The sequence below is a fragment of the Hydra vulgaris genome, chromosome 12 (genome assembly GCF_038396675.1).
Source record: "Hydra vulgaris chromosome 12, alternate assembly HydraT2T_AEP".
NCBI classification, from domain to species: domain Eukaryota; kingdom Metazoa; phylum Cnidaria; class Hydrozoa; order Anthoathecata; family Hydridae; genus Hydra; species Hydra vulgaris.
Window position 1 is genome coordinate 23,955,001 of NC_088931.1, and position 13,485 is coordinate 23,968,485.

A 13,485-nucleotide genomic window follows, 5' to 3' on the forward strand; every position below is an offset into this window, starting at 1 on the left:
TTGCGTGGCGTTACTGCCGTGACAGACAAACTGTACAATGTTGCTTCTTTTAATTCAAATATTAGAGAAATATACCAATGTTACCTTGGGGATTCAGAACACTTGCCGACTTGTTCATGTCCTAATTGGTTTCGTAGCTCCTATCCTTGTAAACATTTCTTTGCCATTTTTATTAAAGAAAATCTCACATGGTCTGCATTTGGCACCTCATATGCAAACTCTCCTTATTTCAAGCTGGATTTATTTTCACAGGAAATAAGTTTAGCACAATCCAATGAAATTTCCTTACAAAATATTCATTTTGAACATACAGCACATTTCGAACATACAGCACCACTATCTAAATCGCCTTCATCTCCGCTTACTAAAGAGAATGTAATGGAATTAAAAAGTATTGATTGCACACAAGTAAATAATAGTCATGGTCTGATAGCTGAGGACCATACATCTGCAACTTGTCGTGAGCTTTTAAGTGAAATTAGGCAAATGAGTTATTTATGTCATTCACAACAAACCATTGATAATTTGTTTGAAGGGTTACGTCAACTTAAAAAAAATTTAGCTGACAGTCTTCCAGCAGAAAAAGGAATTCTGCTACGCCCAGAGATTCAACCGGATACTTGGAGTAAGTCACTAACAAATTCACCAAAACTTTGCCACATTCCTAAGCGGTGCAAAAGAAAAATGACTAAAAGATTTGGTAATAAATATGATATTTGTAAGGCAGCCACAGATATCAGTGTAATGGCTAAAAAAAGTATGAATGATACCCTGACTGTTTCTGAGGTCACAAATGATTTGATTGATTTTGACAATTGTGACACATTTACTGTTTCTAACGACGCAATTGAAATAAAGCATCTTTCAACCGATGATAGCAATCACTCGTATGATGCTAACATAATTGAAGATAAAAAACAACTCGAAAAGATTTCTAGACGCATTCAAAGTCTTAAATCTTCATTGATTGGAAGTAGAGAACAGTATGACATTTCTAACGGGCAGATGCTAAATGATAAGGTGATTCATTTTTGTCAGCAACTAATGTCACTTCAATTAAATATTAATGTTGGTCTGCAAGATCCTATTAAAGGACAAGTTTTATCTTTTCATATCTACACCAGCACACCATTTGTCCAAATTCTTCATGATGGAAATCTTCACTGGATATGTGTGACAACATATGATTGCAAACCAGGGGAGATATATATATTTGACAGCCTTTTCCACGGTTCAGTCAGCATGCAGACAAAAAGGCAAATATGCGCCATTTTACATTGTCAACAAAATAATCTTGTTTTAAAAGTTTTACCAGTTCAACAGCAAACAAATGGTGTGGATTGTGGAATTTATGCTGTTGCATGGGCTCGTCAGATTCTTGAAACAAAAGGTGTACCATCAACAAATATGATGTTTGAACAAAGTGAAATGAGAAGTCATCTCCTAAAATGTATATCAAACAACAGGATGGATATATTTCCAGCCACTGCAAAGCCTTTATTGTTTAGAAGATGTGTTGCTAAGATTTTTCGTGTTCCACTGCATTGCTCATGTCGCATGTTTTGGCTACCTGGAGACGAAGACATATTTAACAGGTATATTTTCACAATTACTAATGAGTTTAGTTACTAATAAAAACAATTACAAATGCAATGCTTTAATTCATATTTTGATTTTATCAGGTTTTTATATTTTGATGGAAATTTATTTATTTTTTAAGGCAAATGGCACAATGCTGTGGTTGTAGTAAATGGTTTCATCGTGACTGTGAACAAATCCCACTAAGTGCTTATGAAAAAGAAGATGAAATTTGGATTTGTCAAGATTGCCAGAACCAATCAAAATAATAGTAAGATAAAAGATCAATTTTTTAATAATAATATTTTGTATACAGCACTTTTGCTATTAATAACTTCAAATGCTGTACTTTTAAGTATCTCTTGCATATCAATTCTTCAATATTACAAAGTTAGCATAAATTTTTACTTGAAAATATTTGATTTAACCAGTATATAACAAAATCAATTAGAAAAAAAAAACTGAAACAAGGGATAGTGAGGTTATTAACTATGAATAACCCTGACCCTGACATATATCATTTTGTTTTATATAGATTTTATTTATTTTTAATGCACTCCATACTCCACAAAAAGAGCCTGCTATGCAACATCTACAAATTGCAATTCTTTAAATGCTTTGCTAATTAAGTAATACATACCACCAATGCAAAGTAACCGACTTTACTAGAAAAATCCATTCACAAATTTTATAGCAGGTAAATTTGAATAGTTTTTGATTTTTTTTTAAATGTTTTTATAAGAAAGAAAAAAATTGTAAAATTACTCCTAAGTTTCTTCAATAACGTGATATTATAGATATCACATAGATATAATAAATAAAGAAGGTACAATAGATATCATTTAGAAGTTTGGATGGCCGCCACGCTCACCGTTGAAATTGTTTATTCATTAAATGTTACTATTTTTTAAAAAAAATTGTTTTTAAAGGTACCTGCTGCTTGCATAAAATGGTATCCTCGCAAAAGAATTTTGACATGCCTGTGAAAACGACACCCGGAGTACCGTGTTTTTCATAGAACTGAGACCTGTTATTTGAATATTTTGATACATATTTAAGGCTGTCGGCATTGCACACGTTTGCTATGTTGTAATTACGCCATCTTCAACTTCCAACTTCAATACATTTACATAATTTGCTAGTAACACCATTTTAGATATTGCTTAAATTATTTAACGTGATTGTCAGCCGAGAACCGTATAGCGTCATGTCCACGTTTTTATGTTATCCCAATTTATTATCAAAATATATTCAATATTAAATGAGGTGTGTGTCCACTAAATCTAGTCACAAGAATAAAAAAATTCCAGGGTGTATATAAATTCTATAAATTAAAATTCAAAACTCGATTTTCTCGGAAACACAAAAGATGGACATTTGGCCTATTGGTTCTCGGCTAGCGTGTTGCAATCATCCAAGGTTTTCTTACGTTGCATTTTTACACAATGTTATTGCAAAAACCTATTTTATTTATTTTTTATTTTACGTATAGTGGTACCTATGATTTTATAGTGTTTATGTCTTAACTATAGGCATAGATGTTTATACTATTTAAGTGGCAGGTATTTTTTTAATTAAGCACATATATACGGCCACTTTGATACTGGTATAAACTCCCCTAATTGATATGTTTGTGTCATGGTGCTTTATATATTGACATTGAACTGCTTATACCTTATTTGATATCGGCATACTTAATATGTATAGCCTTTTTGTGGTGTAAGCCGTTAGGGGTTTATAGCTAAAATATATCATAGCATATACTCTGCTATTGTTAATAGAAATGACGAAAATGGTTTTTTGCAATGATTACAATATCAAAATGCTAACTTATTTCCTTTTTTTTAAATCAAAATGCAACAGCAATTTAAACGCAATAGCAAATTGTAAAATTTTTTCCATTGAGTTTTATATTGTAAAATTTATATTTTAGTTTATCAAATGGTTGGTAGAAACGTAATAAATAAATAAAAAAAACCTATAATACTGTATTTATCTCTATAACCTTTGCTTGACACATTTGAAGTACAATTTTTGACATCAAGAGACCCCAAACCCAAATATATATATATATATATATATATATATATATATATATATATATATATATATATATATAAAATAGGGCCCTGCGAATCGGGATTTTTTTGTATCGAAGCAGGTCTTAATTCGCGATTCTAATTAGCAATCTGAGGAAAGCCAATACTTTTTTCACAAAAAGAAAAAAATTCTATTAATTAATTATTCAGCGTTTATTTTAAAACAGTTTTACAATTGCAGTTGTTAACCGGAAAATTTCTTACAATTCCGGAAAAATAAAGTTCTTTCGGAAGGATATTGAGAATCAGGAATTATTTTTTTTCGTACCGAAATGCTACTTAAGAAATGTAGCCTTTCGCGAGTTGAATTTCGAAATAAAACTATTTTGCTACATACGAAAGTGGCGCTTACGGAAGTCGCACTTGTGAGGCGAACTCTTTCGCTAAAGCTTGGTTTCCAATAGTTGTAGAAATGTCGTACAACTGTTGTACAACAATAATGCTTTATAATGGAAACATTTTCTTGCATAAGTTGCACAACTTAACGTCGGTTGTACAACAAAATTTATGTTGTAAAACAAAAGTTGCGGAAATAGAATCAAACCAATCTCGGCAACAATTGTTGTACAACAAAAACGCACAACTGTTGCACAACATTTCTACAACTATTGGAAACCAAGCTTAAACGATGTTTTAAAGTCTAAACATCAAGCTTGTTGGCCAAACGGATACAATTTAAAAAAACAAAACTTTTATATACAAAAGTGTTTATAATAAAATTTTATTTTCAGTATTGCAACATATGAACATTTTAAGGTTTTATTTTAAAAATAATGATAAAAAACCAAATTTCTTTCGAAACGAAACTCTTTCGCACCGCAGCTTGCGAAGCAGTTCTTAATGGAAAAAAACTTACGAAACGCGGGATAATAAATATATTTAATTACGTTTTATGAATCAAATACGTATAATTAACTAAATAATTAAAATACTAATTTTTTATATGATATTGATAAGTTTCAGTTTTAAACATTTATAAAACAATCAAGACTTTCATAAAATATACATTTTAGAATGTCATTTAATGAATAAGAATTAAATAAAGAAGATAACTTGAACATATGAATGCAATTGCGTAATCGGGAAACAATGCCTATATTGAAATCAAACAAAGGCCTAATTTCAGCGATGAATGCTATAACTTAATTATGTAATAAAATGCTTAAAAACAGCTCTCACTTGTATTCAAGTAGAATAATTTCATGTTTAGTCAGTTTCAATATTTTTATTTTTGAGGTGCTCTGTTATATGCGCTTTTATTACCTCAATAACAACTAGTAAATTTAAAAAAACTTTAAAGACATTCTTTTCAATTGTTTTTTCTAAAATGTTTTCCTTTATAAAAACAAACAAAAAGTCCGGGTGGGAAGAGTATTTGTTGCCCCTTGTGTCATTGGCCCTGATAATGTTTTAATTTTCAACACCCCAACATTATTGGGACTATACAACTGTTACAATAAAGGCATTGGTAACTTATTTATTTTGTATAAACTTACAATTTATCATGTATTGTATTTTTAAGCTGTTAAGATTCTTTAATATGTACCACCGTTGAAGAAAAAAGCGGATTCATTAACAAATATTATTTTCTTAAATATGTAAATACCATAAAAATATATACACTTGCCTTATATATATGTTAACTTTTAATCACCTAAAAGGTGTACGAAAAATTGTTGACAACGGTGCTTCCACCACGATCACGACCGCGAACACGGCGCGGGTATGGTGTAAATCCTGGCCGGTCCGCCCCATTTTCTTTCCACACCCTAAAAGCGGCCCTCGATTTGGGCCCAGGGTGGCTTCGCCGATAGGCATCAAAATCTTGACGAGTTAAATCTATAAGATATTCAATAAAATTATTGCGTGTTAAAAAGGAAAATGATTTGAAACGGTGTAATCAAAGAAATATACTTTTTGCTTCAATATCTTTTGAAGGTCCTAAAGAAAACATACGAATTTTACATCTATACAATAAGTGGTCTATATATTATAAAGTAGATAGTTTCGCTAAATTACGCTAAGTTATGGAAAAAAACATTAAAAAAAGTCAGCCGAGATCTGAGAGGCAATATGTCTATTTTTAAAAATTTTAAGTTATAACGACTTTCTGCGAGAAAGTCCGACTAATTATTCAAATATTTCATGAAATTTTATTATTCTTGTGACCATATTTAGTGGACACCCAACCCATTGATCGAGGATCATTTATTGATAATAAACCGGAAAAACACAAAATGTGGACATACGACCACTTGCATCTCGACTGACGAATAGTCAAGAAGTACTTAGAAATAGAAAAAATTAAATATAAAACTAGTTTTAAAATATGGAATACCTGAAACAATTTTATTCTCTGCAAATTCTAAATCCAAAAATATTTGAAGTAAATTTCGAAAGTTAAATTACTTTAGGTTAGGTTGGTCGACAATCTAGGTAGGCTCTAGATTGTCGACCAACCTAGAGCCTACCTAGATTGTCCCTTTTTCCGATGCGGTCTTTAAGGTCCGAAAATATGAAAAAAGTATTTCTTGTTTTACAAGCGAACCTACTATACCCAAACCCTCAGTCGATGTGTGCACTCTGCTGCATGTTCTCCCTTAAAGTCAGTCGATGCATGTGCACTTTTTTTTTTAGCACAATTTCGGGTTATCGGACACGAAGGACGCCCAACGTTGGAATAAGGATTTGACAAGAGTGCGTACCGGCAATCTGAGACTTGCAGAGAGAAATAAAAGGTTGCTCATTACTAAGCTGGAAAGTTGCAGAATATTACGTACCAAAAAAATATTAAACTTAAAATATACTTATTAACAATTTTATTTACCAAGAATTGCTTTTCTTTTAGCTAAAAAAAAAAAAAATAATAATAATTCCAGCTTACTGCAATCAAATAATTGAAAATTTTTAAAAAAATGCTGCAACGTAAATGTAAGTTAAGCCATTTTACTTAAGTAAATCAGTTTACTGAAGTCATTTTACTTAAGTAAATAGTTCAGTAATTTAAGTACGATATTCATAACTGTTACTTGGACTGACACAGAATACAGTGATTTTATATTCTGTGATAGGTGTTACACTCCCTATGCACCGGGACCTGTTAGCAGTTATGAAATCCGTGTCACTATAGATAATTATTTATCAGAAAAGAAATAACAAATACCTATCTGCTTTTTAATCGATTCTATAAAAAAAGATACGAAATTAATAGATTTATCGCAAAATAAATAAGATTCTATCGTAAAATATTAAATATAAAAAATGAAGATATTTAGTAAACAACTAACCTTTTCTTATTTTTAACTCTTTTAAAGCTAAATATATAATATAAGTTACGGTTAACAATTAAATATATCATGTATTATATTTGTTAATAGTTAAGTATGAAAAAGTGACCAGACTTTTCATTTTAAAACCCTTACCTATTTCGTCCTCTTCCACTCCTAGATACAAAAAAAAAGATTGTAATTACTATCAATATTCGCATACGAAACAATTACTGTAATTACTATCAATAATCGCATATGAAACAATTACTGTTACATTTGACTTATTAAACAAAAATTGATAAAATTGAAATATATATAAATAAATATTAGTTTAGTTTAAAAATTTTAAAATGAAGAACCAAAAATATAAATGTAAACAGACATACGCAATTGCTTGAGTACTTATATGTATAAATAAATATGTATGTGAGATATATATATATACATATATATATATATATATATATATATATATATATATATATATATATATATATATATATATATACATATATAAATTCGATTAAACTTTAAAACAAAATTTAAACAAATTAGAAAAATCTGAAAAGTGCAGTTTTTTACTTTTAATACATACGCCCGATATTGTGTCTTAGCGCAAATAAAATACTATTAAAAGGTTAATTTAAAAATAAATTGTTGCTATACAAAATTAAGGTACCATAGCAACTAAAAACATATATAAAATCTTGTCGAGAACTCAAAGAGATGATCAATCAATGGAAACTCGGTTGAAGCATCATATAGCTCAAATGAATATTAGATAGAACATGGCAAATTGTGTCAATTATTAGTTATAGTTATTTATTTGTAAATTTATTTATTAAATCTGATTTTCAAAGTATAACTGAGATAGAATACTATGACAAATTTATTCAACATAATGGTTTTTCTCATCTCTAATTACTCTAAAATAACATGTACTAATTTTGTGTATGGACAACGCAGATGTAATTGAAATATCACAATGTTGATGTCACCGAAAATACTTTTTTATAATTATTTTAACTTTATTTCAAATTTCTTTTCAAATCATTTTTCAAATATTCCAATGCTCAGAGCCCTGTTAACTAAGAAATTTAATATAAATAAATTATTAATAAATTTCTCTTAACATATAGATGCTACAATTAAATTTTTTTCAAGATTAGACAACTAAATTTTTTCACATTTTTGTCCAGCTACTGGCCATGCATTGGCTTGAAATTTAAAATTTTTAAGTTAATTAGAACAGTATATTCAAAAATTATTTAATTCGCAAACGTAGACCAATATTACAGCTAATTACCTTTAGCATATTCTTTATCTTCATCATTAGCTATTTATTAAAAAACAATTTCAAATTTGTTAAAACACAGAGTAAATAATTTAGTAAACAATAAAAATTTCAAGAAAGCTGGTAAATAAAACCCTGTAATAAAACGTTTATATATAAAATATTTAGAAGAGAAATACCAGCACAACTTTGCTCAGCAACATCTAAAGCTGAAAACAGCAACATAAGAATAGTTGTAAACAGTTTTCAACCAAAAAAGTCAAGAAATTGTAAATAAATACAAGTAAATCAATAACATATTTAAAATTTTTAAAAATCTATTTTTTTTATAGTAATTTACCAACCAATGGCTTCGGTCAAATATCAGTCACTTACTAATCATCTTCTTCTGTTTCTTCCAGAGGGTGAAGATCATCAACCTACAACGCTTGTTACACTGCCATATATTATAACACTCTGCGTGCATATATTGTATAACACCTTTTTAATCTTTAATAATACAGCCCTTAATGTCAGAAAAGGAATTATTTGGAGTTATAATAGGAGTATAAAGAAGTTATAAGTCTTTATTCATATTAAATTTTAAAACAGGTACAAATTTAGCATTTTGTACCTAATTTATTTCATTTGTAAGTATTTTTTATCAAGCCCTTTATAATGCAACCTTCTCAAATAACATCCTTATGTTGTGAAAAAACTGCATTTGTTGTCATTTAATCTAGCATTTTTCTTCTTTGATTAAATATAATAGGTATCAACAAATTATATATTATTTGCCTATTTATTTACACTATTTGTACTCATCATCATCAGTATCTTTAATGACCACCAATGTGTAATTAGTAAATTGCTAGTAAATTGTTACTAGGTTATAATTTTAACATACAACTCCGCCTTCTGGACAACATAATTGCTAAAAGATTCAGAGATAAACAAAAAAGGTAAACTAAATTAAAAGGGTTGTAAAAAAAAAATAATTTATACCAAGAATCTCACGCCTTTTAGCTAAAATAAAAACAAAATTTTTTTTAACAAAATAACGAAGTTATTTGGTTTACCAATATTTCTGATAGAAGTCTGTAAAAAAATACAAAATAAAAATAAAATTTAAACAGATTACCTACCTAATTCTATTTTTTTGCTAGCTGAAAATCAAAATAAGAAATTAAAAAATAATTAATACGAATGCTGTTTTATAGAAAGATATATAAATAGCTGATACCTATTTGCTCTTTGATAAATGCTAAAAAAATAAGGTAAATGAGTAATATATTTGTATATATATATATATACATATATATGTATTATTATTATTATTAATATAAAGTAGTAACAACAATAATCTGACTTTTTCGTCTACAGTCTGTATCACCTTCAAGAGGCTCTTCAGGAAGTGTTAGATAAGTATTTTTACTAATTTATTTTTGCTCTGTGACAATGATTATACAGCATTAAAATGGCTTTTCTGATGTATGAATATATATATATATATATATATATATATATATATATATATATATATATATATATATATATATATATACATATATATATACATCCGCACACATACACATATATACCTATGTAAATATATATATATATATATATATATATATATATATATATATATATATATATATATATATATTGAATTTTGATTGAAACAAAAAGTGTAGAAAAGATAGTGTGAACAGCTGGTCGAGCAGTTGAAGCATCTAAGGCAAGAGTAAGGTCTGCTTGGGCCAAGTTCAGAGAATTATCTCAACTCTTAACAGCAAGAGCTGCTTCATTAAAGATTAAAGGAAAGTTATACATATGTTGAGAGTGCTATGATAAGTAGCACTCTCGACATATGTATAACATCACCATTGATGGATCATATATATATATATATATATATATATATATATATATATATATATATATATATATATATATATATATATATATATATATATATATATATGATATATATATATATGATATATATATATATGATATATATATATATGATATATATATGATATATATATATGATACATATATAGCGTTGTAAATGCAATGCATTTTAGTGAAGCTGCACCGAGCAGTGAACGCCTTAGGGATGAATAATAAGTTAAAAAGAGTTTAGCAGAGTGAGATAAAAGTACAATAGGACAGATGTCCTGTGGAAAACAAAGAGCCTCAAAGTAGAAAAATACTAAAAAATGATAAGTAAAATGTTTTAAAAATTAACAATAACAATAAACAATAGTCGAGATACATAAGAGTCATTTACTGTTGTTCCACTAAATTGTCGTTAGTGTCCAGCGTAAGTGTGATGTGTAGACAGTATCAGTGATGAAGCAGAATTATTCATTTTATATGTAGTTATCATGTGGTGTGTATTATTAGGGTGGTAAACATACATTATCAATATAAATGTGCCATGGACGTCTTGAGTACCGTATGGATTTTCGCCTTATGGTACAGTATGAACACAAGAAGACTCCAACTTTCGCCCGAGACCGGCACCCCAAAAGAAGTTCCACTCTGGATCTACACCAGGGTATCTTGTCAAGGTGTACCATTGTGTTATCCCAAAAGGACTATTCTCAGAGTATCCTGTCAGGACGATTGCCAGACTTCTAAATTGACACTGGGACCAGAGGACACTTGGTGGGGCTAAGTACAACTTGCATACAATTGTAAGTCACTTTTTTGACATGAGTGTCGATAAGTGCAGTGCTCTGTTGCAGTATAACGTGGGTCAGTGAGAGTTGTGAAATGCTTTGAGTCTTATAGATGTGTATGTAATGTAGACAGTCAATGCAGTGTACTTGTGTGTCTACTGTGATAGAATGTCTTGATAATATGAGTTGTTAGTATAAAATTGGTTGAAAGTCCTTAAATGTGGTGTAAAGTAAGCTAGAAGCGAATACTAAAGTCCAATAACATGTATTTTAAAAATTACAAACTATTGCAACTTAATAATCTGGAAGATTTAAATAGAATTACACCAATATAGTAACAATAATGCATACATACATACATATAAATATATATATTTATATATATACATACATATATAGAACTATATACATACATATATATACACATTATATATATATATATATATATATATATATATATATATATATATATATATATATATATATATATATATATATATATATACATACATACATTAATACACACACTCTGTGTGTGTGTGTTTGAGTGTGTGTAACTTGGAGAGTGTTTATATTATTTATTTTCATTTTGCAATCACATTTTAATAAATTACCTTTTAAAGGAACTTCTTTTAAAACTAAACAAATTAAAAATAAGATTACATTATTTCAACTGAGAGTCAATATCTTAAATGCACTGAGGTACAATGAATAATATATATTATCAAAAAAGAGACATTTAAGTCTATTTTTTGTAAATCTCTCATATTAAGTACATCTCTTTTTTGTAATCATCTCTTTTTTGTAATTGTATTACAAATTGTAACATCTCTTTTTTGTAAATCTCTCATATTAAGTAAAATTAAGTGCGGTAGTGTTAAAGTGCTCGCTTCATAAGCAAAAGGCTCCGAGTTCGATCCCCACCACGTCCCTGGTAGTACCGCGCTAAACTTGTTTCTCCGCGCAGCGGCCTTGTTCGTCAAGGTTCGTATTTCGGAGTTATAGGGTGGAGAGAGGGTTATAACCACTATTAAGTTGCCTCCTCATCAGTAGTGGCGTTCTCGGCCTTGAAGAGGTGAAGAACAAAAAAAAAAAGTCTAAATAAATATAACAAAGAATAAAATTTTTTTTTATTATTTATTACATATTTAGTAAATAAATGCATACAAGTTATATAAGAAAATAAATTATTATAAGTATTAGTATATAAGGATATATATATATATATATATATATATATATATATATATATATATATATATATATATATATATATACATACATGGATATATAAATACATGGATATATATATGGATATGGATATATATATGGATATGGATATATATGGATATGGATATATATGGATAAGGTATATATATATATATATATATATATATATATATATATATATATATATATATATATATATATATATATATATATATATATATATATATATAGGGTCCCTGTTTGTACTTTTGGTGTGCATTGCAGAGGCCACATTTTGTTATGGCTTAGGGTTTATTAGTAGTAATGAGGCAATTGCTTGGGCTATTAAACAGTGCTCTGAGTATTATCTATGCTTTGACTGAAGTTCTTCATTCAAATTTAAAAATGAATAAAGTACCAAAACCTATAAAACAAAAAAAACCATCATCACCAAGTTCTCTAAACCTACCATTCACTAATATTCGTGGTCTTCGAAGAAACTTTTCTTCTGTTGAGTCTTATCTCTTGCAAAGTTCACCAGACCTACTTGCTCTTTGTGAGACTAATTTGAGTTCAGATGCATCATCTTGCGATCTTAGTGTTGATGGTTATCTTCCTTTAATTCGTAAAGACTCCAATAGTCACATGCTTGGCCTGGGCATTTACATTCGTAAGAATTCACCCATTTGTCGTGAAACTAAGTTTGAATCCACAGACTATTCTTTTACGTGCTTTCGTTTAGCACCACTTCACTCTATCGCCTTTCTCTTTGTTCTATTTCCCTCTCCTTCATCACAAGACTGCACTCTTTTTGCTGTTACTACTGATCATATTGACCGAGCCCTCTCTCTTTATCCATCAGCTAATATAGTTGTTGTCGGTGATTATAGTTATAATTATAGTTGTTGTCGGTGACTTTAATGCTCACAACTCTGAATGGCTTGGCTCTAGTGTCAGAGATTCTGCAGGCCTTAAAGCCCACAACTTTTGCCTTTCTCAATCTCAAACTCAAATATTCAACTTTCCAACTCGCTTTCTAGACAACCCGAATCAATTACCTTCTCTACTCGACTTATGTCTTGTTTCTGATCCTAGTCAGTGCTTAGTCTCTCCACATTCACCCTTAGGTGCTTCTGATCACAATTTGATTTCTCTAAAAATAATATCTCATTCTTCTTAATCACCTGAATCCCCTATTATCGCACCTCTTACAACTACAGTAAAGCTGACTGGGATTCTTTCAGTGATTTTCTTTGCGATGACCCGTGGGTAGAAATCTTTTATCTTCCTGTCGACAAATGTGCTTCTTATATAACTTCATGGATTCAGGCTGGCATGGAATCTTTTGTTTCCTCTGACGATTC

The 13,485-nt window shown here is 29.1% G+C and overlaps 2 protein-coding genes across 5 annotated transcripts in view; both read left to right on the top strand.

The window, feature by feature from the left end:
- LOC136088598 (uncharacterized) overlaps window positions 1–2,824 on the top strand; it is a 9,624-nt gene extending 6,800 nt beyond the window's left edge. For 2 of the 4 annotated variants that reach the window (XM_065812619.1, XM_065812621.1), the window contains exons 9-11: window positions 1–1,595; window positions 1,721–1,849; window positions 2,508–2,824. The exon at window positions 1–1,595 is cut by the window's left edge and continues 136 nt beyond it. In XM_065812619.1, the coding sequence (XP_065668691.1) occupies window positions 1–1,595; window positions 1,721–1,847 (1,722 nt within the window). In that variant the 3' untranslated portion in view covers window positions 1,848–1,849; window positions 2,508–2,824. Of the gene's footprint in view, window positions 1,596–1,720; window positions 1,850–2,113; window positions 2,276–2,507 lie in introns of those variants that run through there. The other 2 variants (XR_010642307.1, XM_065812620.1) reach the window with 2 other exon arrangements.
- The window catches only part of LOC101235146 (melanocortin receptor 5), a 100,788-nt gene that overhangs the window by 39,222 nt on the left and 48,081 nt on the right, over window positions 1–13,485 (top strand). The gene's annotated exons all lie outside the window — the stretch shown is intronic.